The 27,765-nt window shown below is 41.9% G+C and overlaps 2 protein-coding genes and 1 long non-coding RNA gene across 11 annotated transcripts in view; 1 reads left to right on the top strand and 2 right to left on the bottom strand.

The window, feature by feature from the left end:
• On the top strand, positions 1-5,146 carry LOC110348532 (uncharacterized). The gene is made up of 3 exons (XR_002393865.2): positions 1-642; positions 915-1,541; positions 4,968-5,146. It is a non-coding gene; the product is annotated as an uncharacterized LOC110348532 (long non-coding RNA).
• On the bottom strand, positions 3,191-18,544 carry LOC106009163 (uncharacterized). Its single transcript, XM_087180785.1, has 4 exons — positions 18,406-18,544; positions 4,921-5,109; positions 4,176-4,266; positions 3,191-3,341 (listed from the first exon to the last, which is right to left on the bottom strand). Exons 1-4 carry the CDS (start codon positions 18,417-18,419, stop codon positions 3,330-3,332), a joined length of 306 nt encoding a protein of 101 aa, XP_087036911.1. The 5' UTR covers positions 18,420-18,544; the 3' UTR covers positions 3,191-3,329.
• Slc4a9 (solute carrier family 4 member 9) overlaps positions 17,961-27,765 on the bottom strand; it is a 15,260-nt gene continuing 5,455 nt past the window's right edge. For 4 of the 9 annotated variants that reach the window (XM_013071147.3, XM_021255922.2, XM_013071145.3 and 1 more), the window contains 11 exons: positions 27,494-27,552; positions 27,064-27,252; positions 26,821-26,934; positions 24,553-24,714; positions 24,219-24,397; positions 23,287-23,359; positions 21,393-21,461; positions 20,991-21,164; positions 20,313-20,468; positions 19,591-19,691; positions 17,961-18,564 (listed from right to left, as the gene is read on the bottom strand). In XM_013071147.3, the coding sequence (XP_012926601.2) occupies positions 19,638-19,691; positions 20,313-20,468; positions 20,991-21,164; positions 21,393-21,461; positions 23,287-23,359; positions 24,219-24,397; positions 24,553-24,714; positions 26,821-26,934; positions 27,064-27,252; positions 27,494-27,552 (1,229 nt within the window). In that variant the 3' untranslated portion in view covers positions 17,961-18,564; positions 19,591-19,637. The other 5 variants (XR_002393861.2, XM_021255923.2, XM_013071144.3 and 2 more) reach the window with 5 other exon arrangements.

Below are 27,765 nucleotides of genomic sequence, written 5' to 3' on the forward strand. Positions count from 1 at the left end.
ACCTATCACTCAGGCTCTCCGTCACGCGCCGCTTGCTGGCTCGCAGCCCCCAAGCTGCGTTGACTCGCGCAGGCCTAGGCGGTTGCGAACACCCGCCTCCCAGTCCCCACAAACAGACTTCCGGTCTTTTTCTACGTCTATTGGCCAGCTTCTCTGACTATTGCGTCACGACCTTAAAGTGGATTAGTTGGCCTTGTGGTCAGTCACAGTGACCCCTAACAATGGGACGTTCCATTGGCGCCATACAGTGTCGGTCACTTAGTCACAGAACGTCGCGTGGTACAATAGGCCAGTGAAGGTTCTATTCATCCCGCCCCAATCTGAGGTGACGGGAAAGGGCTGGGAAATTTCCACTTCGGATTAAAATGAGGGCTGAATTGACGACCGCAAAAATTAATAAAAACTGTAGTAGACCTAACCTTGCGCTTGCAGAGGCTTGCACCTCAAGGATGCAAGAGACGCCGAGGTAACGCAGTTAACACCTGTCGCTCTCCGTCGAGAGCCGAGACTACGGCTGGAAAATCGCTGCACCGGGATTGGAGGAAAGAAGCCATCAGTCTCAGCGAAGCCCCACCTTCCTGCCATTGCCTGGTTGGAGGACCAAGGCGTCAGTCACTGGGTCTGTCGCCACCTCTGAGACAGGTGAGGCTGCGTAACCCGTTTGCCTGCGGGTCTCTGGGTGAAAGGAGGAGGCAGGGAGCGGCGAGGGGACGGAAGAGGGGCACAGCGCGTCTTGCTTGGTGCTCCCGCCTTTCCAAGGGGAGCCTTGCGCGCGTAGCTGAGGGACCCAGGGGAACAGCTTGGGATGGCCACCCTGAGGCGACTCCACCCGCCCTCGTGCCAGGACGTGGCGGGGCGCGGCGGTTCTCCAGCATTGGGCGCGATCGCCCCGCGGGGCCGCGTTCTCTTGCCAGGGGCAGACGGCGGGTCCGCGGGCTGGACAGCGCCATCCCTCAGTACCGGGAACTGTCCCACGAAGGAGGTGGCAAGGCGGGTGACGACCAGCGCACAGAATCCGACCGCCTGACTGAACGCTGCGTGCTGTGAAGCAATTTTGAGTTCTAACACTGCCACTTTTGTGCTGGGTGACCTCGGCGCGATTGATGTTATTCCTTGTAAAATGGGAGTGATATTGGCATCTTCCTTTTATTGGGTGGGTATGAATAAATCATGTGATAACACAGCAGCAAGAAAAGTGCCAAAGTTATAGGAAAGACTCATTTTTGTTAGCTACTGCCTCCTCTTCGGATTTCATGCGTCCTTCGCCCGGTGTAGGTTCTGCCAGCCAAACCAATTCTAGCCAGATCGCAAAGCTAACCAAAGGAGGTCTTCCCTTCTAAGGATCTCTCCCCATCTGTACATGTCTGTGCTTCCTCCTCTATCTCTTTTGTCAATAAAGAGAAGTTTAGCCGGGCTTGGTGGCGTAGACCTGTAATCCCAGCACTGGAGTGCCTGAGGCAGGAGGATTGCCACGAGTTCAAGACCAGCCTGAACTACATAGCGAGAGCCTGTCTCAAAAAAACAAAATAAAATACAAAAAAGTAAGTAAATACAGAGAAGGTTTGAAAGTGTTCCCCTTGCAACTAATCTCATGATCAGAGATCACAAGAAAAGAATTTGGCAAATGAATGCAAATGTTCTTTGATCCAGAGAATGTCTCTATAACAGGTTAACTAAAAGCAAAAGATGTCATTTTTCTCCTCTCTTACAAACTGTTTTGTTTATTTTAATTGTGCAGTATATATACTGCACAAAATATATTTATGTATTATATTATATATAATATATAAAGTAAATATATAATACTTTACTCCTTTAAACTGGTATCTGAAACTTCTATAAAGAATATAATTTTTCTAATTATGAGAAATGGAAAAAATGGAAACAAAGTCTTTGTAAATAGGGAAGGGTGGAGGGGGTGAAGGGAGGGCTAGGAATGGGGAAAAAATAAGAACCAAGATGCATCATGTAAAGGTACAAGTTCCCAATGAGAAATGTAAATGTGTTGTATACCTAAAATGTACCAATAAAAGAATTTTTTTAAAAAATATATAATTTTTCTAATTACCTTCAAAGTTGATTTTGCCAAACAATTATTTTTGAAGATAGTTAACATTTCTTTGACTTGGTAATTACTCATTTTTACATTTCATGTGAAAGAAGGATAGTAGTTTTTTATAAACAGAATACATTAAATAAGTGTTCTTTCTAGATAATAAATCTGTTGTAAAAACATAATCATTTTGAGTTAAACGCCATGTACACGTTAGCATTTGTGGAACCTAATTAGCCTATATCCTCAGTGCTATATAAGTTTTCAAGGTACGTATGACTAGATCACAACCCAAACTAAGCAATGAAAAAGAAACCTACCACTGCCCAACCCACTTCAAAGCTGGATTATCCAGAATTGGTTGGATACATCCTTAGGCAAAAACAGGTATTGACTGGTGCACCATTACAAAGGAACTACTTTCCATTCCTACCACTAATACAAAAATAATTTCTCATGCAACTCCCTGAGCAAACTCACTAAGCTCTTTAAAGATGTAATGAATTTCAAAGACAGAAGGAAAGGGAATCTGGGTATATATGTTTTTCCCAGTGTATTTGAAAAAGAAAATACACTGTCTACTCAGTCTCTAGCAACCAACCCTGAATATTCAGAGAAATATGATTGAGTAATAATCTTTATTTCACTTGGCCATTTGTCTGAAACATTTGTCGGTAATTTGTCAATATGGAAGTTAGGAATTTTCAGTCTCCTAGATTTTGTAACTATGATATGGTGTCTATATTAAGTGTAACTTCATATTAAATACGTACTACATTCCTATGGCTTTACAAATATGAAACTAATTGAGAAATCATCACCATATCAAATAGTATATTTCATGAGTGTATTAAATCACAATGTAGAGCTCAGCAGAATGGCACACAACTGTAATCCCAGCACTCAAGAGGCTGAGGCAGGAAGAGTGTAAGTACAAGTCCAGCCTGGGATGCACAAGGCCAGCCTGGACTACCTGGTGAAACCTTGTCTCCAAAAAAAGAAAGGAAAGAAGGGAAAAGAAAAAATAGGAGAAAAGAAAAAAAAATGGAAACAAAGTCTTTGCAAATAGGGAAGGGTGGAGGGGGTGAAGGGAGGGCAGGGGAATGGAGAAAAAAATAAGAATCAACGAACACCATGTAAAGTTACAAGATCCCAATGATGAATGTAACTGTATTTTATACCTAAAATGTACCAATAAACAATGGAAAAAAAAAAATGGCCAGTGATTTAGCTCAGTGGTACCGCCACCTGCCTCGAAAGCACAAGGTCCTCAGTTCTATCCCTGGTACTGCAAAGAGAAAGAAAAGAAATCATGATGTATTCAATATAAAATATTAGTACAGTAATTATTAATGCGATATTTTAGATAACCTTGGTTTTGATATGTCTTACGATGGTATTAACTACTAAAAGTAATGCGCTGATTTCTTTTTTCCACCAGCTCTACAAAATCTTCCTTAAAAATATATTTGTCGGGGCTGGGGATTTAGCTCAGTGGTTCCGGCACCTGCCTCGCAAGCGCAAGGTCCCGAGTTTGATCCCCGGTACCAAAGAAAAAATTTATATATATATATATATATATATTTGTTAGGGCCAGGGATTTAGCTCAGTGGTTTTGCCGCCTGCTGCACAAGCACAAGGACCCGAGTTTGATCCCCAGTACCAAATACAAATATATATATATATATATATACTTTTCATATTATAAAAAATATAAAATAAAAATATATATATATTTGTTAGAAGCTGGGTACAGTGGCACACATCTATAATCCTAGTACTCTGGGAGGTTGAGGCAGGAAGATGGCAAGAAGTTCAAGCCCAGCCTGGTTGTATCAGTCAGTGTTTACTAGAGAAACAGAACAGCTTCATCAGGATCCTCCCAAACATTTCCATCCCAGTTTATGGGATGCTATTCTTTCCGATCAATGGTCTCACCTTTTCTTCAGGCTGGCCTTGAACTCAAGGCAATCCTCCTACCTGAGCTCCCAAGTGCTAGGATTACAGACATGCAACCACCACGCCCAGGTTTATTTGTTTTCTGGTACCTGGAATCAAACTCAGGACCTTGGGCTGGCCAGGCAGGTGAAATGCCACTGAGCTACAGCCTGGGGCTTCATACCTTTGGAGCCTGAGCGTTAAGCTTATGTTGTAGTTCAGCCAATAGAATTATGAAGGCCTGTGTTTGTGTTTCTGCAGTCTTGGCTCTGTAGCTAAAAGAGAGGAGATTTTCTTTCAGGACACACTCTGGAGCTGGGAATTTGAATCTTTGAGCTCCTTATTTTCCTTTAATTTGTCACATTCAGAAGACTTTATATTTCCAACGGATGTTTTGAGCTTAGTTTGTCCAGAGATGCTAAGACCAACCAGCTAGCATCATTATATTTCCTACTCTGCCAAAAATATTCAAAATTTTCATGTATGGAGTCACTAAATTTCTTATATCTCACAAGTGGTGAGTTAGGATAAGCAAATGGATTTATATTGCATATTACTTTAAATGGTTCATACCACAGACTATCAGTATTCCTCACAAAATTAGGAAAAACCATGGTGTCTTTAGGTCTCATCAAATTAGAGCGCAGGAACCCCTGACTGCAGGAACCCCTAAAGGTATTAAAGAATTTCATCTTTACAATTCTGTTTCTCTAGAGCCACTCCTGGTACCAAAATCTGTATCAGTCAGTGTTTACTAGAGAAACAGATATAGGGCCGGGGATTTAGCTCAGTGGTTTCATTGCCTGCTGTGCAAGCGCAAGGACACAAGTTCGATCCCCGGTACCCAAAAAAAAAAAAATTTGCACCCTTCGAGAAACAGATATAACACAAGATATACAAATATATAAGAATTTACAAGATTGACTTACTCGAAGGTCTGGAGCTCACTGCAATGTCCCTTTCGAGTCCATATCAGGAGGCTGATGTGTCTGCAATGGAAGGCTGAAGAGTTTACACCAGAAGCCAGAAACTGAAGAGTCTGTGCTGGAAGCCAGGAGATGATGTCAAAGGTGAAAGTGAAAACTGGAGCTCCTCCAAAAAACAGAAGCATTCGCCGCCTGCTGTGCAAGCATAAGGACCGGAGTTCAATCCCCAGTACCAAAAAACAAAAAATTTTAAATTAAATTAAAATAAATAAAAATTTGTTATACTGGATGTTATATGATTAAACCTTTATAATAATCCTATTCATATTTCAACCATCTTAGAAATGAGGAAGATGAAACTTCAAAAAGATTAAGTAACTTGCCAAAGATTGTAAGGCCAGTACATGGATGGGCCGGGGATTTAGCTCAGTGGTTTCGCCTCCTGCTGTGCAAGTACAAGGACCAGAGTTCGATCCTCGGTACCAAAAAAAAAAAAAGGCCAGCATATGGAAAGGCTGGGATTTGAATTTAATTCTGCCTGATCCCAAAGCCCATGCTCTTCCCACTATATTGCACTGATTCCATGGTATCTTCAAAAGTGAAGAAACTTAATAAATCAAGTAATCTTATGTAAAGGTGCAATTTGCACTGATGAATGTCATTATATTGTATACCTAAAATGTACCAATAAAATAAATAAATCAAGTAATCATACTCCACCCAGTATATCCTCATATATATTTTTTTTTCTTTCTTTTTTTTTTTTTTTTTTTGGTACCAGGGATTGAACTCGGGACCTTGTGCTTTCAAGGCAGGCGGCGGAAGCACTAAGCTAAATCCCAGCCCTTTATAAATATATTAATTACCTTTCCAGGTGACATTATTCCTAGCTACCACCAAATATATCTTCTTTTCTCTCTCTCTTTTTTTTTTTTTTTTGAGACTAACTCTCATAAGTCACTAAGTTGCCCAGGCCAGGCTCAAATTTGTGATCCTTTATCCTCCTCTATTTATAACAATTGGAAACATTTAATTTAAAGCTTGTCTCCTGATTTCTACAACCATATTACTTTTTATTAGACCATGTAATTTCAGACTAAAGAAAGTAATAGTGGGCCGGGGATTTAGCTCAGTGATTCCACTGCCTGCCTTGCAAGCACAAGGTCCCAAGTTTGATCCCCAGGACCAAAAAAAAAAAAAAGAAAGAAAGAAAGAAAGTAATAGTTAATACATTCACAAAGTTCAACCAGGCATGGTGGTTCATGCCTGTAATTCCAGCACTTGGGTGACTGAGGCAGGAGGATCCCCACAAGATAAAGTCCAGCCTAAACTATATAGCAAGACCCTGTCTCAAAAAAAACAAAATAATAATACAGTCACAGGGTTCAGATTCCAAATAGAATAGAAAAACATACAATGAAGTTGTTTTATGTTCCCCATAAATTACCCAGATCCCATCTCAAAGCAAATCATTAATAAGGCTTTTAAATATCTTTCTGGAGGCCAACCTTGGTGGTGCAGGCCTATAATCCCAGAACTCAGGAGGCTGAGGCAGGAGGATCACTGCTAGTTTGAGGCCAGCCTGGACTTCATGGTGAATTCAAGGCCAGCCTGAACTACATAGTGAGTCCCTGTATCAAAAAGTGAAAAGAAAAAAAAAAACCTGGGCATGGTGGCATATGCCTATAATCCCAGCACTGGGGAGGCTGAGGCAGGAGAATTCCTGTGAGTTCAAGGCCAATCTGGGCTACATAATATGTCAAAGCCAGCCTGGAATACATAGTGAGACCTTGTCTCAAAAAAAGAAAAGAGGGCCAGGGATTTAGCTTAGTGGTGCGGCCGCCTGCCTCGCAAGGGCAAGGTCCTGAGTTCGATCCCCAGTACAAAAAAAAAGAAGAAGAAAATGCTATCTCTATTTCAGGTGACTGTTGTTTCTATAGAAGCTTGTGTATCCATCTGACCTGTATATTTATAATTTTTTAAATTTTTGAAACAGGATCTCTCTAAGTCACTAAATTGACCAGAGATACATTTTAAAAACCAGTCACACTTACACACACCTGGAATCCCAGTGCCCTAGGAGGCTGAAGCAAGAGGATCACAAGTTCAAATCTAGCCTGGGAAATTTTTCTTTTTTTTTTTGGTCCCAGGGATCGAACTCAGGACCTTGTGCTTGCGAGGCAGGTGGCAGAACCACTGAGCTAAATCCCTGGCCCTTAGCCTGGGCAATTTAGCAATGTAGCAAGACCTTGTGTCAAAATTTTTTAAAGTAATTTAGAAGGCTGGAAATGTAGCTCATTGTGAAGATATTGGGTTCAATCCCTAAAAACAAAAAGAAAAGAGATAACTTTTAAAGATATATAACCTCAGGGGCATTTCACATCACAGAACATAGTCATTACTTTTAATCAAGTATTATACATGCCCCAAAACAAATCTCTCTCCCTCTTTCACTCCCTCTCTCTCTCTCTCTGTCTCTCTCTCCCTTTCTCTCTCTGTCTCTCTCTCTATCTCTGTCTCTGTCTCTCTCTCTCTCTCTCTCTCTCTCTCTCTCTCTCTCTCGCCCAGGCTGGCCTCAGACTCACAGTGATCCTCCTGGATCAGCCTCCCAAGTGCTGAGATTACAAGTGTGCATTATCACACCAGGCCATAAAACCATGATATTAATAGTAATTAGCTTTGGGTAGTAGACTTACACATAGCTTTTTTAAAATTCCTTTTCTTTTTGAATATGCATATTTTCTGAGCTTTTTTTGTTTCTACAATGAAAGTAACATTTTTGTATCATAAAAATATTAAAATCATTTCAAATAACTTGCAAATTTTTCATTTGTTCAATCAATTTTTATTCAATTCTTGCAGTATGCATGGTTCTTGTGTTAAGTTCTTTAGAGAAAACATAAAAATAGCAAAAAAAAAACAACCCTGAATATACTTCCTTCCACTTATCCTGATGCATATATTTATTTACTGATATTTATTTACATACACAAAATGCATGTGGAGGCTGGGCATGGTGGCACACACCTATAATCCCAGCACTTAGGCTGAGGCAGGAGAATCACAAGAGTTTGAGGCCAGCCTGGATTACATAGCCAGACTCTGTCTCCAAAAAACAAAACAAAACAAAACAAAAATGCATGTGCAATAATAGAAAACAGGAGCTTGGTGATGTGGCTCAGTGGTAGAGCACTTGCTGAGTATGTGTGAAGCTCTGAGTTCCATCCCTAGCAGAAAGAAAAACTAGAAGGAAAGAAGAGATAGAGAAAAGGAAGGAGGGAGGGAGGAAGGGGGAAAGAAGAAAGGAGAGGCAGGAAGGGAATGTACGAGTCTGAAACAACTGAAAGACAAATTCAAGGCACGGTAATAAAATCGTTCACAGAAGTATTGAAAAGATTAAATGATAATCAAAATGGAGTGAGTTTTTTAGGAAGAACTTGGGATTATAAACATTTTGAACTAGAGCACTGACTGAGGAAAACAAAGATGTGTGAAGCATTCCAAATGGAATAATAGAAAAAATGACAAAGAATTAAAAGTCTTCAATTTATTGTAAGGATGGGTAAAAAGACTGACTTGTTCAATATAGAGAAATTACAAAGGAGATTAGAGAGAAATTTCATAAAAGAAATACTAGAATTAAAATACTGAAATACAGTATTCAGAATATCAAATACTAAAATAACAGCTTTAAATTTCTTCCAGACCACGTGTGGTGGTGCATGCCTGTAACCCAGCACTCGGGAGGCTGAGGCAGGAGACTTCCTGCGAGTTCAAGGCCAGACTGGGCTACACAGTGAGTTCAAGGCCAGCCTGAACTACAGAGTGAGACCCTGTCTCAAAAAAACACAACAACTGGGCATGGTGTCTCATACCTATAGTCCCAGCTATTCAGGAGGCTGAGGAAGGAAGTCTTTAAGTTCTAATTCAACCTGGGTGACACAGCAAGAACACATCTCAAACAACAGCAAAAAGTTACTCAGTACATACTTTCTATAGAGAAATATGGCATTGTGTATGTGTCAAGATCCTTTTTTTTAAATTGTATTTCCAGGCTGGTCATGGAAATCCTAGGATTCAGGAAGCTGTGGCAGGATTGTGAGTTCAAGACCAGCCTGGGCCACATAATGAAACCCTGTCTCCAAAAACAAAAGAAAGCAAAATTATATTTTCAACTATAACAATGGCTAAAATCCAGGTAGCTGACATTACCAATTGCTAGAAAGGATGTAAAGCAACAAGGACACTTACTGCTGGTGATAGTGTGAAATGGCACAGCCACTTTGGAAGAGAGTTTGGAAGTTTCTTACAAAGCTAAACAAAGTCTTACCATAAAATCCAGCAACTGGACTCCTAGATACTTGGCCACTGATTCAAAAACTTATGAATGCAGAAAATCCTACATGTGGGGCTGGGGATTTAGCTCAGTGGTTTCGCTGCCTTCTGTGCAAGCGCAAGGACCCAAGTTCGATCCCCGGTACCAAAAAAAAGAAAATCCTACATGTGAACCTTTATAAGCAGCTGGCCTTGAACTCACTATATAGCCCAGGCTGGCCTCGAACTCGTGACAATCCTCCTGCCTGAGCCCCCTGAGTGCTGGAGTTACAGGCCTGCACTACTACGCCTGGCATAAGCAGCTTTATTTCCAATCACCAAAACCTGTGTGCAACCAAGATGTACTTTAATAGATTAATGGATCAATATGCTTCATTATAGCCATACAATGGAATACTATTCAGCAAAAAAAGTGATGACATATCAAACCATGCAGAGACATAGATCAGTCTTAAATGTATATTGCTAAGTGAAAGAAACGAGTCTGAAAATAGAATTCTATGTACTACAGGATTCTATTTATATAACATTCTGAAAAAGGCAAAACTATAGAGATAGTAAACGGGTCCATGATTGCTGGGGTTAGGGGTAGGTGAAGGTTTGGTAAAACTACTCCATATGACCCTGTAATGGTGGATACACTATACACTTATCAAACACCGTAGGACTTTACAATACAAAGAATGAACCTTCATGTGTTAAAAAATTTTTCAATCATTTAGGTCTAGGAATCCCAGAATGGAATGCAGACTATGATAAAAGAATCTAATTGTTTTACAAAGACATAAAGCAACCTCATTGAAGGGGGTAGGGAAAATGGCATTGTACTACATAATTTTGGAAATGAGTAGTGGTTGTAACAGTACTGTATATAAGCATTCTATCTGTACTGTAGTTGATAAAGTTGTTTCCCTTAAGGATGTGGATTACTTCTGAAACCACTATATATGTGGACTGGAATCAGTTATGTAAATGATGGCAGATGGTAGGAGCCCACTTCTCATTGTTGGAGCTGAGCTCACAGATAAGTAACATGAGAAGGTCACTATGCATGGTGATGCACACCTGTAGTCCCAGCACTCAGAAGACTCAGGCAGGAGGATTGACGTGAATTTGAGGCTAGCCTAACCTACATAGTGAGTTCAAGGCCAGCCAGATCTACATAGTAAGAACTTGTCTCAAAAAACCAATCAATCAATCAATCAAATAAAAATAAAATCACTAAGCTGGAAATGCTAGAGGCCATATCTGCCACTTGGACTGGCAGAGTCAGATGGACTAACAAGGATCAAGTAGTACTGGGTTAGAGTTGGAGACATGAATATGAACTCACATGTAGCTTAATACAACTGGATATATGTAGAAATATGTGTGTATATACATAAGTTAGTATGCACACATACATTTCCTTGTTCTGTGAACTGAGAGTACCTAAAAACAGTAGCACTTCTGTAAGCAACACACACACCAAGCACTCAGATCTTGGTTTTGAGTAGCATTCTCCAGGAGAAGGATCTAGGAATCCTTGGAGAAATGGCTGATCTAGGGGTGGGACAGAAAATATACTTGATCTTAGCCAAAAGGCCGAGAAGTAATGGGAGCAGAAAATAAACAAGCCTGGAGCATCTTGCAGTGCCAGGAAGTAAGAATTTTTTTGTTTGTTTTTTGGAGACAGGATCTTGCCATGTAGCCCAGGCTGGCCTCAAACTCACAGTGATACTCCTGCCTCAGCCTCCCCAGTGCTGGGATTATAGGCATGCACCACACCCCGCTCAAGAAAGTAAGAAATTATTAAACATAGATGCACATGCACACACGCTAATGAGCGTATATAAAAAAACAAGAGCTAATTGAAAGAGCTACGAATGGAGCTGGACACAGTGGCACACGCCTGTAATCGCACCACATGGGAGGCTGAAGCAGGAGGATCTCAAGTATGATTTACACCTGGGCAATTTAGTAAGACTCTTTCTAAAAATAAAAAGGGCTAAGGATGTAGGTCAATGCAAAGGTTGAGTTCAATACCCGGTAAAGAGAAGGAAAAAACAGGCAAAAGCTGGAACAATTTGAGCAAATAAGTCAATAGTATTAAATTATAATCTAAAGCATAAAATAAATAACCATGAGTCCATATGGATAGACATTATTTAATAAATAAGGAAAGGAGAATAGATAAAGTTTCCCATACAAAAGAATTCCAAATACTTTGTCCTTAAGAGATCATTGACTTCTCTCTCCTTAAGGGTAAGCTGTGCACAGTGACACCCTTCCAAGGAGTACACATGGAAAGGGGGCAAGGGAAGAGAGCAATTTTATAATGAATAAAATGACAAACATTATCTCAGCAAGTGATGTCATGTTGATAGCATGCATTCTTGGTGTTGTATAGTGACAATAGCACTTTATCTCTCTGGTCTTCTTCCCCAAAATCTATAACCCCAGCCTAGTCATGAAGAAAATCAGAAAAATCCTAATGAATATACTACAATGAATACCTGACCAATACTTCTCAAAATTGTAAAGGTTATCAAAAATGAAAGAAGTCTAAGAAGCTGTCATAGCCAAGAGGAGTCTAAGACATGAGGATTAAATGCAATGTGGTATCCTGGAATAGAAAAACGACATGAGGTAAAAAACCAAAGTAAGGGCTGGGGATTTAGCTCAGTGGTTTCGCTGCCTGCCTCAAAAGCGGAAAGACCTTAGTTCGATTCCCAGTACCAAAAAAAAAAAAAACCAAAGTAAGCCAGGCATGGTGGCACTTGCCTGTAATCCCAGCACTCAGGAGGCTGAGGCAGGAGGATCACAAGAGTTCAAGGCCAGCCTGGGCTACATAGTGAGACCCTATCTCAAAATAATTAATTAATTAATTAAAAATTAGCCAGATTTGATGGCCCACACCTATGATCCCAGCACTTGGGAGGCTGAGGCAGGAAGATTGCCATGAATTTGAGGCCAGTGTGAGCTACATAGTGAGTTCAAGTCCAGTGTGAACTACAAAGCAGGACTCCGTCTCAAAAAAAAATAAAAGTAATGAGACATCAACACAAAAATATCTACAAGAGGGCCTGGGATTTAGCTCAGTGGTTTTGCTGCCTGCTGCTCAAGTACAAAGACCTGAGTTCGATCCCCAGTACCAAAGAAAAATAAAAATTAAAAAAAATCTACAAGCATCTATAACATATAGAGAAAAAGATCTAATAAAATGGTTGACTCCATTATGCTATACAGTTTGATTCTACAAAGTCATTAAAAATGAAATTCACATTATTTTAAATTTAAAGATCTATTATAAAACAAAAAGTATATAATATTTCTGGCATATTAAAATAATTTGAATATTTCCATATGCAAAATTACATATACCAGAGAGAGATAGATTATCTATGGATGGTAGGATGAGAATAACTTTTATGTATTTAAACTTTCACTTGTATAAGGAATGTATTATTCTGGTCATTAGAAAGCAAGTTCAATAAAGGAGGTAAGAAAAAATCACTATCCATATAAAATTGGGGGTTGATCATATAGAATATTTATTGGCAGTGTTAGGAAAATTAAGAAGGAACACCTCTTTTTCAGATGAGGATGAGAATGGGTTTACGCTATGTTTAGAAGACCTTAGCCTATGTAAAACAATACTTGCTTTGTTAACCAGAAACCCTCAGGAGAGCCAGGCACGGTAGCACAGCCTAGGATCCCAGCATTTAAGCGGCTGAGGCAGGAGGATTGCTGTGAGTTTGAGGTCAGCCTGGGCAACTTAGTGACTTAGCAAGACCCTGTCTCAAAATAAAAATAAACAAAAATGTCTGGGAATGTAGCTCAGTGCAAAGGCCCCGAGTTAAATTCTCAGTACCTCCCCAAACACACACACACACACACACACACACACACACACACACACACAAAATAACATCAAATATTGGCAAGGATATAAACCAGAGAATTTCCCAAGGATCCTACTGATTCATAGTGCTGATTCATTAAATACAAAGCCACCATAACCCATAAGTTAAGCTGATTCTTGCTGTTAGAATTGCCTAGTGATTTTCTCATCAGGAAAGTGCTTAGAGTATAAAATTCCAAACTTTTATTAGACTTTGGAACTTCAAAATCTGTGGCAGAAGGACATGGTCTTGCCTTTTTTTTTTTCTTTTTATTGGTACATGTTTCCAGTACATGATTATGTTCACCATGGGGAGTTGTACATGCGTATTACACATATCCATTCTTTTTTCATTGCCTTCCCCTTTCTTCCCTCCCTTCTCCCTCCATCTGTTTTTGCTTTGTTTTGATTTTGTTTTTGTATTTTGAGACAAGAGCTCACTCTGTAATTCAGGCTGGTATTGAACTCACTATGTAGCCCAGGCTGGCTTCAAACTCATAGTGATCCTCCTGCCTCAGCCTCTCATGTGCCATCATGCCCAGCTCCCTCCATCTCATGGGTCACCTTCCCTTTTGCAAAAAAATCTATCTCCCTGTTTCCTATTATCTGTTGATCTGTCTTTTATTGTAATCATTCTAGTGGGTTTGAGTGGTATTTCATTGTGGTTTTCATTTTCATTTCCCTGATGCTTAATGATGGTGAGAATCTTTTAATGTGGTTAGCCATTTATATATCTTCTTTGAATAAATACTTATTTGAACCCCTTGGATTCCTTACCTTTTTTTGGTATTTTTAGTACTAGGGATTAAACCCAGGGCTGCTCCACCACTGAGTTACATCCCCAGCATTTTAATATTTTATTTTGAAATACAGTCTAATTAAATTGACAAGGTTGGCAATCCTCCTGCCTCAGCCTCCCAAGTAACTGAGATTACAAGAATACACCACACCACCACACCCAGCTCTTGCCTGTTTTTTTAAATTTTGGTTGTCCTTTTATTATTCAGTTGTAAGTGCTCTTTATATATTTTAGGTACAAGTGCCTTATCAAACATGTGTTTGCAAATATTTTCTCCCATTCTGTGGGTCGTCTTTTCATGTTCTCAATAACATCATTGGAGTACAGAAAATTTTAATTTTGATGGTGTCCAACTAATTTTATCTTGTTGTTTGTGCTTTTCTTACCATATCTAAGAAACCACTGCCAAATCCAAGGTCATAAAGATTTACATCAATGTTTTCTTCTAACAAATGGTGTTCTATTTCTTACCTTTATGTCACTGATCTACATGAGTTACTTTTTGCACATAGTGTGAAGTAAGGGTTCAACTTCATTCTCTGCATGTTGATACTCAGTTCTCCCAGCATTATGTGTTGAAAAATTTCACCAGGGTTCATGCTCTTGCTGCATTTGCTCAAATCTATCTGTCTGATTTAGAAATATGACCAGGAGTTTTCCATCAGTACTTGAAGGATATAAGGAAGTTGTATTAAGTTATCTTCCTCCAGTGGATCATCCTAGACATCCACCCAAAGGAAAAGACCATACTAGATTTTTGTACATAAAATTTAAAAATTTAAAGCCTTTTATAAAATACATAAAAGCAAAAATTGATTAATCCATTATCATAGGGGGTATATTAACAAACTCCTCCAGTATTTGACAGTTCAAATAGACCACCAAAGTCATGAACTATGTAAAATATTTTGCAGTCAAATGCTCTGCCCCTGAGCTATACCCCCATATAAAATATTTTGAATACCACAATTAATAATCTGGCTTAATAGAAATAACATTATTTCTAACAATTAGAGAATAAACTGTCTTTTCAAGTACACATGGAACATTTCCAAAAAATTGATCACGTGCCCAACTATAAAGTTAGCCTCACAAATATCTAAATGCAATTAAATTAGAAACCAGTTACAAAAAAGGATAATTACAGGGGAGAAAATGTATGTTTGGAAAATTTTTAAATGCACGTTCAATAACGTGGGTCAAAGAAGAAATCATAATAGAAATTAGAAAATTCTTAAAAATAAATGATGAGAATAATGTATATCATAACCTATGAGGGGCCAGGGATTTAGCTCAGTGGTTCCGCTGCCTGCTTTGCAAGTGCAAGGACCTGAGTTCGATCCCCAGTACCAAAACAAAACAAAAAACCTATGAGATACAACTAAAGTAGTACTTAGGAGGAAATTTATAAGAGTAGTGTTTACATTAAGAAATAACTAAGACTCAAAATATGCTAGTAATGCCAGCACTTGACAGGAGGATCTGCACAAGTTCAAGGCCAGCCTGAGCTACATAGTGAGTTCAAGGCCAGCCTGAACTACATGCTGAGACCCTATCTCAAAAAAACCATTAAAAAAGTCTCAAAATAAGGAACTTAGAAGTTAGAAACTCAAAAGAATAAACCTAAGGGAAATAGAAGGAAGGAGGGCCTGGGATTTAGCTCAGTGGTTCTGCTGCCTGCCTTGCAAGCACAAGGTCCCAAGTTTGATCCCTGGTACCAAAAAAAACCCCAAAACACAGAATGCATAAATAATATTAGAAGAGATACAAAAAACACATTGTGCCCAATATGCTAGAGAATAAATAGATAAGAGTTATTACACTAACTGTCAGTAGATATGAGAACTTATAGAAAATTAATAGATTGCAGAGCTGAAGATACAGCTCAGTTGTAGAGCCCAGGAACCACAAAGCCCTGGGTTCTATCCCCTGTTCCACACAAAGAAAAAAAAAAAAGAGAGAAAAAAATAGATTCCTAGAGAAATATATTTTGCCAGAACTGCCTGAAGAAAAATATAAAAAGCCTGAAAATTAAATAATTTGAATGGATTTAGTATATGTGCTGCCAAAGCGAGCAGCAAGCACAATTTGAATGGGTTTAAACCTTCCACAGAGCAAATACTCAGTCCCAGTGATTTCACCAGTGCATTCTTTGAGTCAACAGAAATTGGATAGGGGCTGGGAATTTAGCTCAGTGGTTCCGCTGCCTGCCTCGCAAGCGCAAGGGCCTGAGTTCAATCCCTGGTAGCAAAAAAAAAAAAAAAAATTGGATAATTGAATTATGGTAGAATCATATAGTGGAGTGCTAAAAAGCAATGAAATTGAACAAATTACAACTATATGCATCAACATGATTGATTCTTGAATCAATGTTTAGTGAAAAAAACAGAGGAATCGCTACACCATGATTCTATTTATATAACATTCAAAAATATGTAAAATAGCTGGACATGGCATTGCATGCCTGTAATTTCAGCACTCTGGAATGGTGAGGTAACCTCACCATTCCAAGTTTGAGTCCAACCTGGACATCTTGGAGACTTGGCAAAGACTCTGTCTCAAAATTTTAAAAACAATTTCTTTTCTTAAAGGGCTGGAGTTGCCTGGCATGGTAGTACATGCCTGTAATCCCAGAACTTGGCCCTGAGCTTGAGGCCAGCCTGAGCCGCATAGTGAGTTCAAGGCCAGCCTGAACTACACAGCAAGACCCTGTCTCTAAATACATAAATAAATGAATGAATGAATGAATGAATAAATAAATGGGCTTGGGGTTGTAGCTCAGTGTGAAGGCCCTGGGTACAATCCCCAGTGCCAAAATAATAATAATATCATAATAATAATGAATTTTAAAATATAAGGATACATCTAGAGGAGTTAAAAGTATTTTTAAATAATTACCATAAAATTTAGGATAATGTTTATCTAGAAGGGGGATGCAATATGGGAAGGACATACAGGTACTAGACATATTTTGTTTATTAACTGAAGTGTTGGATATACAGGTTTTCTTTTCATTGTTTTTCTTGTCTCTCACTCCTAGGTATATATTCTGGAGAAATTCTTGTACTTACAGAAGACATTTTATATGCTCTTTTGTATATATAATTTTTTTTAATTTAAAAGACCAATGAGGTGGATATATATGTGCTGACATGGAGAAAACGTTCAATGTTTATTAAGTGAAAAACGTTGCAGAACTCTATAATTCCATTTTATTAAAATATTAATGTGACCATTGAAAGATATCTGAACAACATACACTAAAATGTGGACAATGGTTATTTCTAGGATGATTTCCATTTCAAAATTATACATTTACATTTCTGAGCCGGGCATAATGGTACATTCCTGAGATCCCAGCTATTTGGGACACTTAAACAGGAAGATTACAAATTCAGGCCCAACCTGGGCAACTTAGGGAGACCCTGTCTCAAAATAAAAAAAAATAAATGTGTAGGGCTGGGGATTTAGCTCAGTGGCACCACGCCTGCCTCACAAGTGCAAGGCCCTAAGTTCAATCCCTAGTACTGAAAAAATAATTAATTAATTAACTAAAACAAATAAATAAAATAATAAACAAATATATGGGCTGGGGATATAACTGTGCATGAAGGCTCTGGGTTTAACCCTTGAGTACCACAAAAATAAAATAAAAGGGCTGGGATATAGCTCAGTGGTAGATCACCCCTGGGTTCAGTCCCCAGTACCATAAAAAAAATACATATACATGTATATTTCTGTAACATTTCAATATTTTCCAGTAGCCTCATTTATCTTTGTCACCAACAAAGCAATAATAAAAATTATTTTCATGTGTGTAAAAACCTGTTCCAAATAGAAGAGTATTTATTATGGAAAGAAGATCTTTTTTCTTCCTTTTGCAAATAGAAAAGACGATCTGCTCCCAAGATCCTATAAAATGGAATCTGTGGGGTAGAAAGTTCAAAATGGGAAGGACTTCTGGGCTCAGGTCCCTGTTTTAGTTACTTTTCTTGTTGCTGAGACAAGAATACCTGACACCCAAAGTTAAAGGAGAAAAGGTTTATTTAGCTCACAGCTTGCAGAGGTTTCAGTCCATAATCAGCTGGCTCCAAGGCAGGGTGGCATGGCAGCGGGGCATCACAGAGGAGAAACAATTCATGGAAGGCAGAAGGTAGCAAAGCAAGCAAGAGACCTTAGCAGCTTTTTTCTGTCCCTTTTATACTCTATCTAGGCTACTGGGATTAGGGCCATGCCTAATCAGTAGACTGATTTAGTAATCACCCACCCTTAATCCTAGCATTGCACCATGAATCAATCACACACTCTAGATTCAGCCACCTCTGAAAAACCCCCACAAAGACTGCATGAGGCTTTGGGAGGACATCTAGACATAAGCCATAACAGTCCCTTTAATGGGCAGACAGTGAGTGAATGAGGACTGGTCAATCCCTCTGGCTCACAAGCCTTTCCTAAACACCAGCAAACCTACTTGCTCCTTGCCATTTCCACGCTCAGCTCAGGCAGTAACTGGGGTCTTTGCCAGCTGCCCTTCAGTCCTGCCCCATTGTTCCAGGTCCCCAGCTGACAGCATCTGGTAACTAAGTCAAAGGCCAACAATGTCCTGACTTTCTGAGTAAACACCTGTGAACTGAGAAAAGACACCATGAGGCCAGAGCAAGTGCTCAGGGACAAAATAAAGCAAAGAACAGAGCAAAGGGAGTACTGGGTGGTAAGGAATTACTCTTTCTCTCTCTAGTCCCCCCAACTTTCCATTGCAAGCAGTGGAGACTCATATTCTTGAACTTGTAGAGGCATGGAGAGGAGAGCGTTCTGGGGCCAAAAGAGAGAGTTCAGCTTATCAAGAGCAAAAAATTCTAGGCTCTTGGACATGCTGTAGTTTCTGCATAGAACATATTTCCCCCATCTTGTTTTGGTGGCTGCTATTCCTTGTTCAAATTGTGGGCCATTTCCTGTTACACTTTACTTAACTCACACCATCCCATCTTTACTATCCTCTGAGAGGGGTTAGAGATTTCTCTGCTCCCCACTGTGCTTCCCTTATCCAGCATTATCCTACTAAGAGTTGCCTATTTGTCTGCCTGACTCTCCCACTGGGATTTAAACTTCCCAAGGTCAGAGACTATGGTTGCTCTACTCACTACTGAATCTATAGTACTTAAAAACTCTACTTACAGGTATTTTGATATACCTCAGAAAAATGATATATGGATGAATAAAATGAAAGGCAGAGAGGGCAAGGGATAAAGAATCCCTCCATTTGTCTATAGTGGGGTTCACAGCAACCTAAAAGAAGAACCTCCTGGGTAGGGAAAAAGAGCAGAGCTTTATCCCCTCCCTCTTCTTCCCATTCCTTTGTCATTGCTTTTCTTTCCCATCCTTGTCTATCCCCTCAGTCTCAGCATCCTATTTGGTATGAGCTGGCGCTCCCTCTACTGGCAAGACCTCAAAACGGCAGGGCGTCAAGCCCAGGTACCCAGCCTGTTTTCATTCGTCTCTGGGTAGACCTTTCTGCTTCCTCCCCAGCTCTAGGATTCACGAGGAACTGGAGTATGAAAAGGAAACAGCTGGTCAGTATGCAGGAGTTTTCCAGGATCTGAGCCTGCACCCCCCCAATCCTCAACACCAGAAGCAACCACTTGCCTCCTGCCCTCACCTCATGGTCTGTTTCATAAGGTCTCCACTGCCAGACTCTTGCTCCAACTAATTCACAGAGATGTTGATTTCCGGAACTTTTGGCTGATACATCAGCTCTGACTGAAAGAGAGATCCCCAAGTGGGTAGGGTAGAGAGAGAGGGAGAGACAGAGACAGAGAGACAAGAGGATAAGGTTGAGACACAAAGGCATGATGGAGGCCGGGGATTTAGCTCAGTGGTTTCGCCACCTGCTGCTCAAGCACAAGGACCTGAGTTCGATCCCCAGTACCAAAAAAAAAAAAAAAAAAAGATCCAAACAATCTTGAATCTCTGAATTTGGCCCAGGGATTTAGTTCAGTGGTTCCACTGCCTGCCTCACAAGCAGAAGGACCCGAGTTCGATCCCCGGTACCAAAAAAAAAAAAAAAAAAAAAAAAAAAAAAAGGCATGATGGAAATCCACCGCAATACAAAACAAAGATCAGAGTTGAGAAAGAGAGCCCATAGAGCTGTGTCCCAGTACTGTCCACTCTCACAGGATCATAAACTAGAGCCTCTGGCCTATGAAGAACAATTTCCCTCACCCCTTCATTCTGCCTGTGTCACACAGAGCTAAGGGGAATGATTGGGTTCATCAGATCTTCAGGTTCAGTGGCTATATTAAACTTTACAGACAGCTTCTGGTCAAAAGAGCTCCCGCAGCCCCTGCCTCTACCCCTGGGAGGAGCCAGCCTGGAACTCACTTCTTGGCTTTCATCTCCACCAAATGTGTGTTCTGGCCGCAGTCCCTTCTCAGGAATACTCCTTTCCTCCTCTGGCATGAGCTCATCCAGCCAGAGGAGTTCCTGCGGTGAGAAGACCCACTCTAGTGCCTTTCGGACACCTGCCAGGCCCAGCAACTGCAGGAATAGAAACAAGCCCAAGGCTGTCAGCAACGACAGCAAGAACATGAACAATTCTAACCTTTATTGAGCACTTCCTATGGGCTAAGCATTGCATATCATTTCACAGAAGGCTAACATATTCTTGTAAGGTAGACACAATAAATATTTCCATCACACAGGGACAGAAGTTGAGGCCCTAAGAGATAAGTAACAGCCCAGAGGTTACACAACTGCATTGCCCTCCTCTGTGTAACCCCTCACTGACTAACAAAAATATCAGCTCCCCTTTCGCAGGATCTCCCAGTTTTCTCCTCTGTTCATACATTGGCCCAAAGAAGTTGGAAAAGAGAATCGAGTCTGCCAGGACTAGTCCATCTGCAGGTATACCCCATCTTTTTTTTCTTAATTTTACCAACCAGGAAGAGCCAGGGAAATTGAGACAGGGGTGAGGCTTCTTCTTGTGGAGGTCTCAGCCACCTTCCCAAGCTCAGAGTTTCCCAGAACCCCCTAGTACTGCCCAGCCCTGCCCCAAGTCACCATAAGGGGGAAGATGATGGCTGCAGGGGTAGACTTGATTATCCAAAGCAGACCTAGGCAGGCAAGCTGGATGGCAGTGAAGAGGTGTACTCTGTTCAGAGGCACATGCCGCAAGAGCAGTAGGTCTGGCTGGTGTTTAGCTGGCATCAGCAATAGCTGCACTCTCTTCACGAACTGTAGAAGTGAGAGGAAAAGGAAACCAGGGTACTCATCCAGGGGATGTCACTGTTAGCTATCCCAGCCCAGCAGAGCAGAAGAGCTAGAAGTTTCCCTTGGTCTTCTCCCCATCCAGAGCATGGCAGCAGTCTCTGTGCCCAGGAGAGGCAGGAAGATGCAATAGGAGGGGGATTGGCAAGTGTAGGCAGGAGAAATGAGGTTGTTAGGTGATTTTAATGGGCTCACCTGGATGCTGCTAAGCGCTGCAACCCCCATGTACAGGAAGATGCCATAGAGCACTGGCATTGGGATGAACTGGTAGAAGGAAGTAGAGAGCTGGCAAAGGAGTTTACCTCCTCCAGCCACCCACATGCCCCACCTCAGGCTCCAACCCCAGCCTCTAGCATCTGAGCCAGCCCAGGCCTTTCCTTTCACATTCTGTATGCCTAATCTCACTGAATCTTCACATCCATCAGATGTGGACTTTTTGCAGTACTAAGGATCCAACTCAAAGGTGAGCTACCATTGAGCTATATCTCCTACTCCTTTTTATTTTCTTTCTATTTTTTTCCTTTTTTTTTTTTTTTAAAAACAAGGTCTCACTATGTAGCTCAGGCTGGCTTCGAACTCATGGCAATCCTACCACAGCCTCCTGAGTGCAGGGATTATAGGCGTGGGCCACTATACTTAGCCTTTTTCTGTTTTTGTTTTTTGTTTTTTGAGACAAGGTCTTGCTAAGTTGCCTTAGCAAGTGACTCACTTGTAACACTACTGTCTCAACCTCCCTAGTGCTAGGATTGTAGGCATGCACCACTGTGCCTAGCACCTTGCAGACTCTTGCTTAACTGTTCCTTCCACCAAAATGTTCTTCTTCCAGACTTCATGCCTCTTTTCATGACACCCCAGAAAGGCCTTCATTGACCAATCTGAAGTAGCCTCTGGCACTCTCAATCACCTTATCCTCTTATTTTTGAAAGATATTATCACTACCCGAAGTTATCCTGTTTTCTTGTTTTAATTTTTAAAAATCTGTCTCCTTTCACCAGACTGCAAGGATGGAGACATGTCCTCTTTTGATCATCACTATATCCCCAGTGCCTGGAATGGTGCTGGGCATAAGGTTTATGAGAGTCACCTAATTAGTAAGTGGCTGATCCGGTCCATCTGGCTCTTTCTACTGCACCACTCTCACACAGCCTGTATGACCTTTCCCTCCTCTAACCTCTTGTCCTTGTCGCCCCACCAGTGACTCTTGTCTGACAGTCTCCACATCTTCCTTGAGTGCTCTACTGTCTTGGCTTGTAGGACCTTTGTGCTATTCCTTGTTACTTAGTTTTTGTTCCTGTGTGTGTGTTGTTGGTAAGGGATTGATTTCATAATGCTTTTCAAAACCACCTGCGCTCACTTCTGCCAGGTGCCGAGCACAGTGCAGCACACAGCACATTTCTCTAGACCTCGAATGAGAGAGAAGAAAGGGTTTTTGCCTCAAAGATTTTCTAGGCTACGATAATTATACTTAGTCTCAGTATGGGTAGCACTTGAAACCTAGGGATGGTGGCATGCTCACAGCTTGCTCCACTGGCCAGAAACCTACTGGATAAGAGTTTGGATTCTCATATAGATCTTAGAAACTGACTTACTTCATGAACTTTTTTTTTTTTGAGACAAGATCTTGATATGTAGCCCAGGTTGGCCTTGAACTCACAGAGATTCTCCTGCCTCAGCCTCCCCAGTGCTGGGATTATAGGCATATGCCACCATGCTCAGCTTTTTTTTTTTTTCTTTTCACTTTTTGGTACAGGGACTCACTATGTAGTTCAAGCTGGCCTTGAATTCACCATGAAGCCCAGGCTGGCCTCAAACTTGCTGCAATCCTTCTGCCTCAGCCTCTTAAATTCTGGGATTACAGGTGCACACCACCATGCCCAGCTTCTCGGTGGGTTCTTGCCAGTTACTTTATACATTTCCCATTTCCCATTTGTAAAGTACAGGCTGCCTCTCAGGGATAAAGTAAGGGTTAAATGAGACCACATAGTGGAGAAAACACAGTGCCTGTCACACTGTAAGTGTTCAACCAGTGCTTGCTCTTGCTATAGTTATTATTATTGTACTGACCCCGATCCTGGTCTAACAAAAGTACCTTGAGTACAGGTGCCAGGAAGATGGAGATGCCTGTAAGAATGAACACCACCAGGCCTGTCAGCCTCTGTTCCCTGTGAAGAGAAGGAGGAATGAGGTAGAGTCTGGCACTCAGGATGGAGACCCTGATCAGACTTCAGTGCAGACCTTGGCAGCCAAAAGAAAGTAAAGGGATCCCCAATAGGTTACCTGGTAAGAAAAAGGCCTTAGCTTCTTATTAAAAAAAATAGTGGACAGCAAAGGGCAGAGCACTTCAACATGAGGATCCCAAGCCTTTCCATCAATTCATTTGCATAGTCGCTCTTTGTTTTTGTTTTGATGGAAAACTCATAACTTTTTTCTTTCCTGGTACTGGGGATCAAACTCAGGACCTTGTGCTTGCGAGGGAGGTGTGGCATCACTGAGCTAAATCCTCAGCCCTATAACTTTATACTATTGTAAAGTTTGTATTTTACAATCTACAAAATTTATTTCATATGCTTTAGATAGTGGAATTGTCTTCCAACAGTTCCAGAATTGGATTCCTTTGTTTTTGTTTTTGTTTTGGTACCGGGGATTGAACTCAGGTCCTTGCGATTGCAAGGCAGGCTGTGGAACCACTGAGCTAAATCCTTGGCCCTGAATTCCTTTGTAACATCAACCATGTGTGTCTGCATTGAGTGGGGATTGCTGGCACCTCAGCCTCTTCTTCTGCCTGGCTGTTTCCTTCCTTGCATAGATGATGCTTCTCTTGAGGCCACTCCTAGTTCCCATGGCTTAAAGAGGAGAGATCTAATTCACCCATCTCAGAGCCTAGGATCCACCCACTTACCCTCCTGCAGTGCTCATGGTGCACAAAGTTAGAGTGTAAGCTGCTCAAGTAACTCTACCATGTACCCTGTACTCCTCCTCCTTGCCCATCCCTCACTCTAGCCTCCTAAATAATGTCCTCACCTGATGCCCAGGAAGCTAGGGGGCTCCCCAGGGGCACAGGCGCTGCTCTCTCTCCGAAGACTGTCCATGTGGGCCAGGGAGATGACAGTGGCTGAGACACACCAGGGCAGCCCAAGTGTTGATGTGAGCAGAATCAGCACAGCCACACAGAAGAGGTCCAAATGGAAGCCAGCTCCCTTCTACAGGGACAGGAGCACAGGGAAGGGGGTAGTGGACAAGAATGAAGCTGGCCCCGCCTCAGCTCTCCATCCTCCTGGGGGAGAGCAGGGAGGCCTGGACACCAACCGGAGCTTCTGTCTCTTAGACTAGGCCGGCCTTACCCAGAAGATCTTACCTGCAGCTTATATTCTGCACGGTTGAGGATGACTGCTGTGATCTGCTGGTCCATGAAGATGAGGATAGACAGCAGCAGGGCAGGCAGGGCGGCTGCCACACTCAGCCACCAGGGGTTGGCTCCAAAAGGTGATACCAGCCAGCCACGCCCAGAGAGTGTGGGCTGGGGGAGGTCATGCCATGGACAGATTGGAGAGGGTCTCCTAAGAGCATCTCACCTGCCTACCCCTGCCTCGGGATTCTTCCTCACCTGACTCCCTCCTAAGACACAGGATGCTAAGATGCTAGGTGGGAGCTGTGTGTGTGTGTGTGTGTGCACACATGCACAGCTGGTTCAGAGCATCTGAGCACCTTAAGAGGGCAGAGGGAGGGGGAATAGCCTGGCTCTTACTCCATACAAAGGCTGTAAGACTTTGGGTCCCAGGGTCCCTCCCTCCTTGGAGGAATTGATGGGTGAGCTTGCTCACACTTCTTGGTACAGTATATATAGAGAGCTTTCCTCCCTAGGCATCACCCCCCACCCAGGGTGGGGCAACTCAGGTTTAGACCTGCCTTGATCTGGGGCAGGGGAGGGGCAGGACTGGGTGTGTCTGCGTCTGTTGTGATTACAAGCGTCCCTGTGTGGGAGGGGATTCTGGTTCCTGAGGGTGCCCCAAATGGAGTTCCTGTGCTCTTCTGTCTTGGGAGAAGCTCGGGGAAGATCTCCAAATTATTCAGGCAAAGTCCAGAAATTGGTACAAAGCCTGTCCTCCTCACTATAATTCTCCGGAGAGGGATCTCCAGTTTTACTAGATGAGAGCAGGCAATGAGGGGTACAAAGTAGAGAGTAGGGGGAGTGGAGTGGATAGGGCCATGCTAAGAGTGGGGAGACCCCATTACAATGACCAACATTTACTGAGGACTTGGTTTGTGCCAGGTACAGTGATAAGTGCTTTATACTACAATCTTCTGTAAACCTCAAAACAACCTATGAGGTAGGAAATATTGTTATTTATTATTTCCATTTTATAGATCAAGATATCGAGGGGCCGGGGATTTAGCTCAGTGGTTCTGTCACCTGCCTTGCAAGCGCAAGGTCCCAAGTTCAGTTCCCGGTACCAAAAAAAAAAAAAAGATACTGAGGCTCAGAAATGTGCAGTAACTCACCTAATACACAGCTAGGAAGTAGCAGAACTGGAGCTCAAGCCCAAGGCTGGCAGACCAAAACCCATCCTCCTAACCCCTACCCTATAATAATAGCTACTGGGTATAGTATTCTTCCACTTATCGAAAAATGTGTGATAAAAAAATACGGTGAATGTTTAATCCTTGTTTAAAATTGATTACAGTAAAAGACATATTGCCATTAATCTCACTCAGAATACTCCCCCTTGAATCAAATATTCATTCCATCATTCTTTCTACTTTCTTTTTACCTTCTTTCTTTCCTTTTTTTACCCTGGTACTGGGGATTGAAACCAAGGACTTTGCATTACACTGAGCTACATCCCCAGCACCCCCCCCACACACACACCTTTTCCAATTTTGAGACAGGGTCTCACTAAATTGCTAAATTGCTCAGGCTGGGTTGAACTTGCAATTCTCCTCCCTCAGCCTCCCAGAGTGCAGGGATTATAGGCCTGCACTACCACACCAGCCCAGCGGCTATTCTTATCACTTTCTGAAGCAATTTTAGAAGTCCTCTTTCATGAGAGACTTTACATAATTGCAGGGTCATGGCTGCCTTGATGTCCTGAATCGATTCAAAATGTTCACCTTTCATAGTCATTTTGAATTTGGGGAAGAGCCAGAAGTTGCACAGTGTCAGGTCCAAGGAATAAGATAGATGAGGACACATGGTAATGTTTTTGTGAGCCTGCCTTTCTATTGGATGGCATTTGGCAGCAGAATTTGTCATATTTTAGATCACACCTCATAAAGACACTTAGAAAAGAGAACTTCCAGAATTGCTTCAGAAAGTGGCAAGAACGATGGGATAAGTTTGTTCAGGTAAGGGGGAGTATTTTGAGGGGGGTTGATCAAAATATGTTTTTTCACTGTAATAAATTTTTTAAAATTTAAACATTCACCAGGTATTTTGGTCCCATCTTCATATGTCTCTGCTGCAGTACCTCATGTAATCCTCTGGACAACTCTGTGAGGCCATTATTACTACTATTGTCACTTTAAGAGTGAGAAAAGAAGCTCAGAGGAAGGGAGGTGTAGGATTTATGCATCTTCCTCAACCAGAGTCGGTTGGCCTTGCCCTCCCCATCCCACCAGCTTTCACCTTGAACTCTGTAGGCACCATGAGCTTCGGTGTGGCTAGGCCCAGGAATGCATCAAGGCCGCAGCCCAGGAGAATGGCCAGGACTGAGGAGAAGTCGCTGAGCACCTTGCGCACCTGGCCACATAGCGGACACTCAGTCAGGTTTGGAGCTGCCATCCCCTTCCTTCCCTACCCTTTCTCATCTCCACACTGAACTCAAGGCCAAGAATAGGCCTCTCCCACAAAAGGAAAGGTGATACTCACCATGGAGGGGAAGATGCGACTTGTCTTTACATGCTTGAAGGCCGTAGCAAAGAGAAAGGAGGTAAGGAAGAGGAGAAGGGAGAATAAAGCAATGTCTGGAACTGTGTGACAGCCAGGGCCACGAGGTTGGCCTCCCTGTTGGATGCACTCAAATGGAGACAGCAAAGATGCGTTGACCAGGCCTAGATCCTGTGTAAAGGGATGGTCAGGGATGGGATTATGGCAGCATGAGTAGGTCCAGGAGAGTAAGCAAGGGAAGAGGGACCCACAGAAATATCAAGGACCCAGGCTCTTTGACCACAGGAAATGGCTGAACCTCAATGACCTTATGAGTATTTTCCTAGCCAATGGGGTGGGAAGAAATGGGAACAACTAATTGGTTTGGTTGTCACTCTTTCTTTTCCAGGCCCTCTTAGGAGCAAGTCCTCACCATGCTTAAGATGTCATCTCTGTACTTTGGCTTTGTTGTTGCCCACTGAGACTCGTTTCCTGAGAAACAAAGAATAATTCAAGAATATTCCCCCTCCCCTAAAAATGTTCTTTAGCCTCACAGGATTCTATAACTTTTTTTTTTTGTTTTGAGACAGGGTCTCATTATATAGTTCAGGCTGCCCTTGAACTAACAGCAATCCTCCTGTCTCAGTGCCCCCCCACCACTACCACCAAGTGCTGGGATTACAGACATGTTCCACCATTCCCGGC

Source organism: Heterocephalus glaber, unplaced genomic scaffold, assembly GCF_053883595.1.
Source record: "Heterocephalus glaber isolate CG9 unplaced genomic scaffold, H.glaber_assembly_v1.0 deba00001465, whole genome shotgun sequence".
Taxonomy (NCBI): domain Eukaryota; kingdom Metazoa; phylum Chordata; class Mammalia; order Rodentia; family Bathyergidae; genus Heterocephalus; species Heterocephalus glaber.

What these genes read in the sequence shown, in the direction of transcription:
- LOC106009163 (XM_087180785.1), bottom strand. An exon ending in AGTGAGCTCCAGACCTTCGA is followed by an intron (nt 4,267 to 4,920) that starts GTAAGTCAATCT and finishes CCTCTCTTTTAG; the next exon opens with CTACAGAGCCAAGACTGCAG.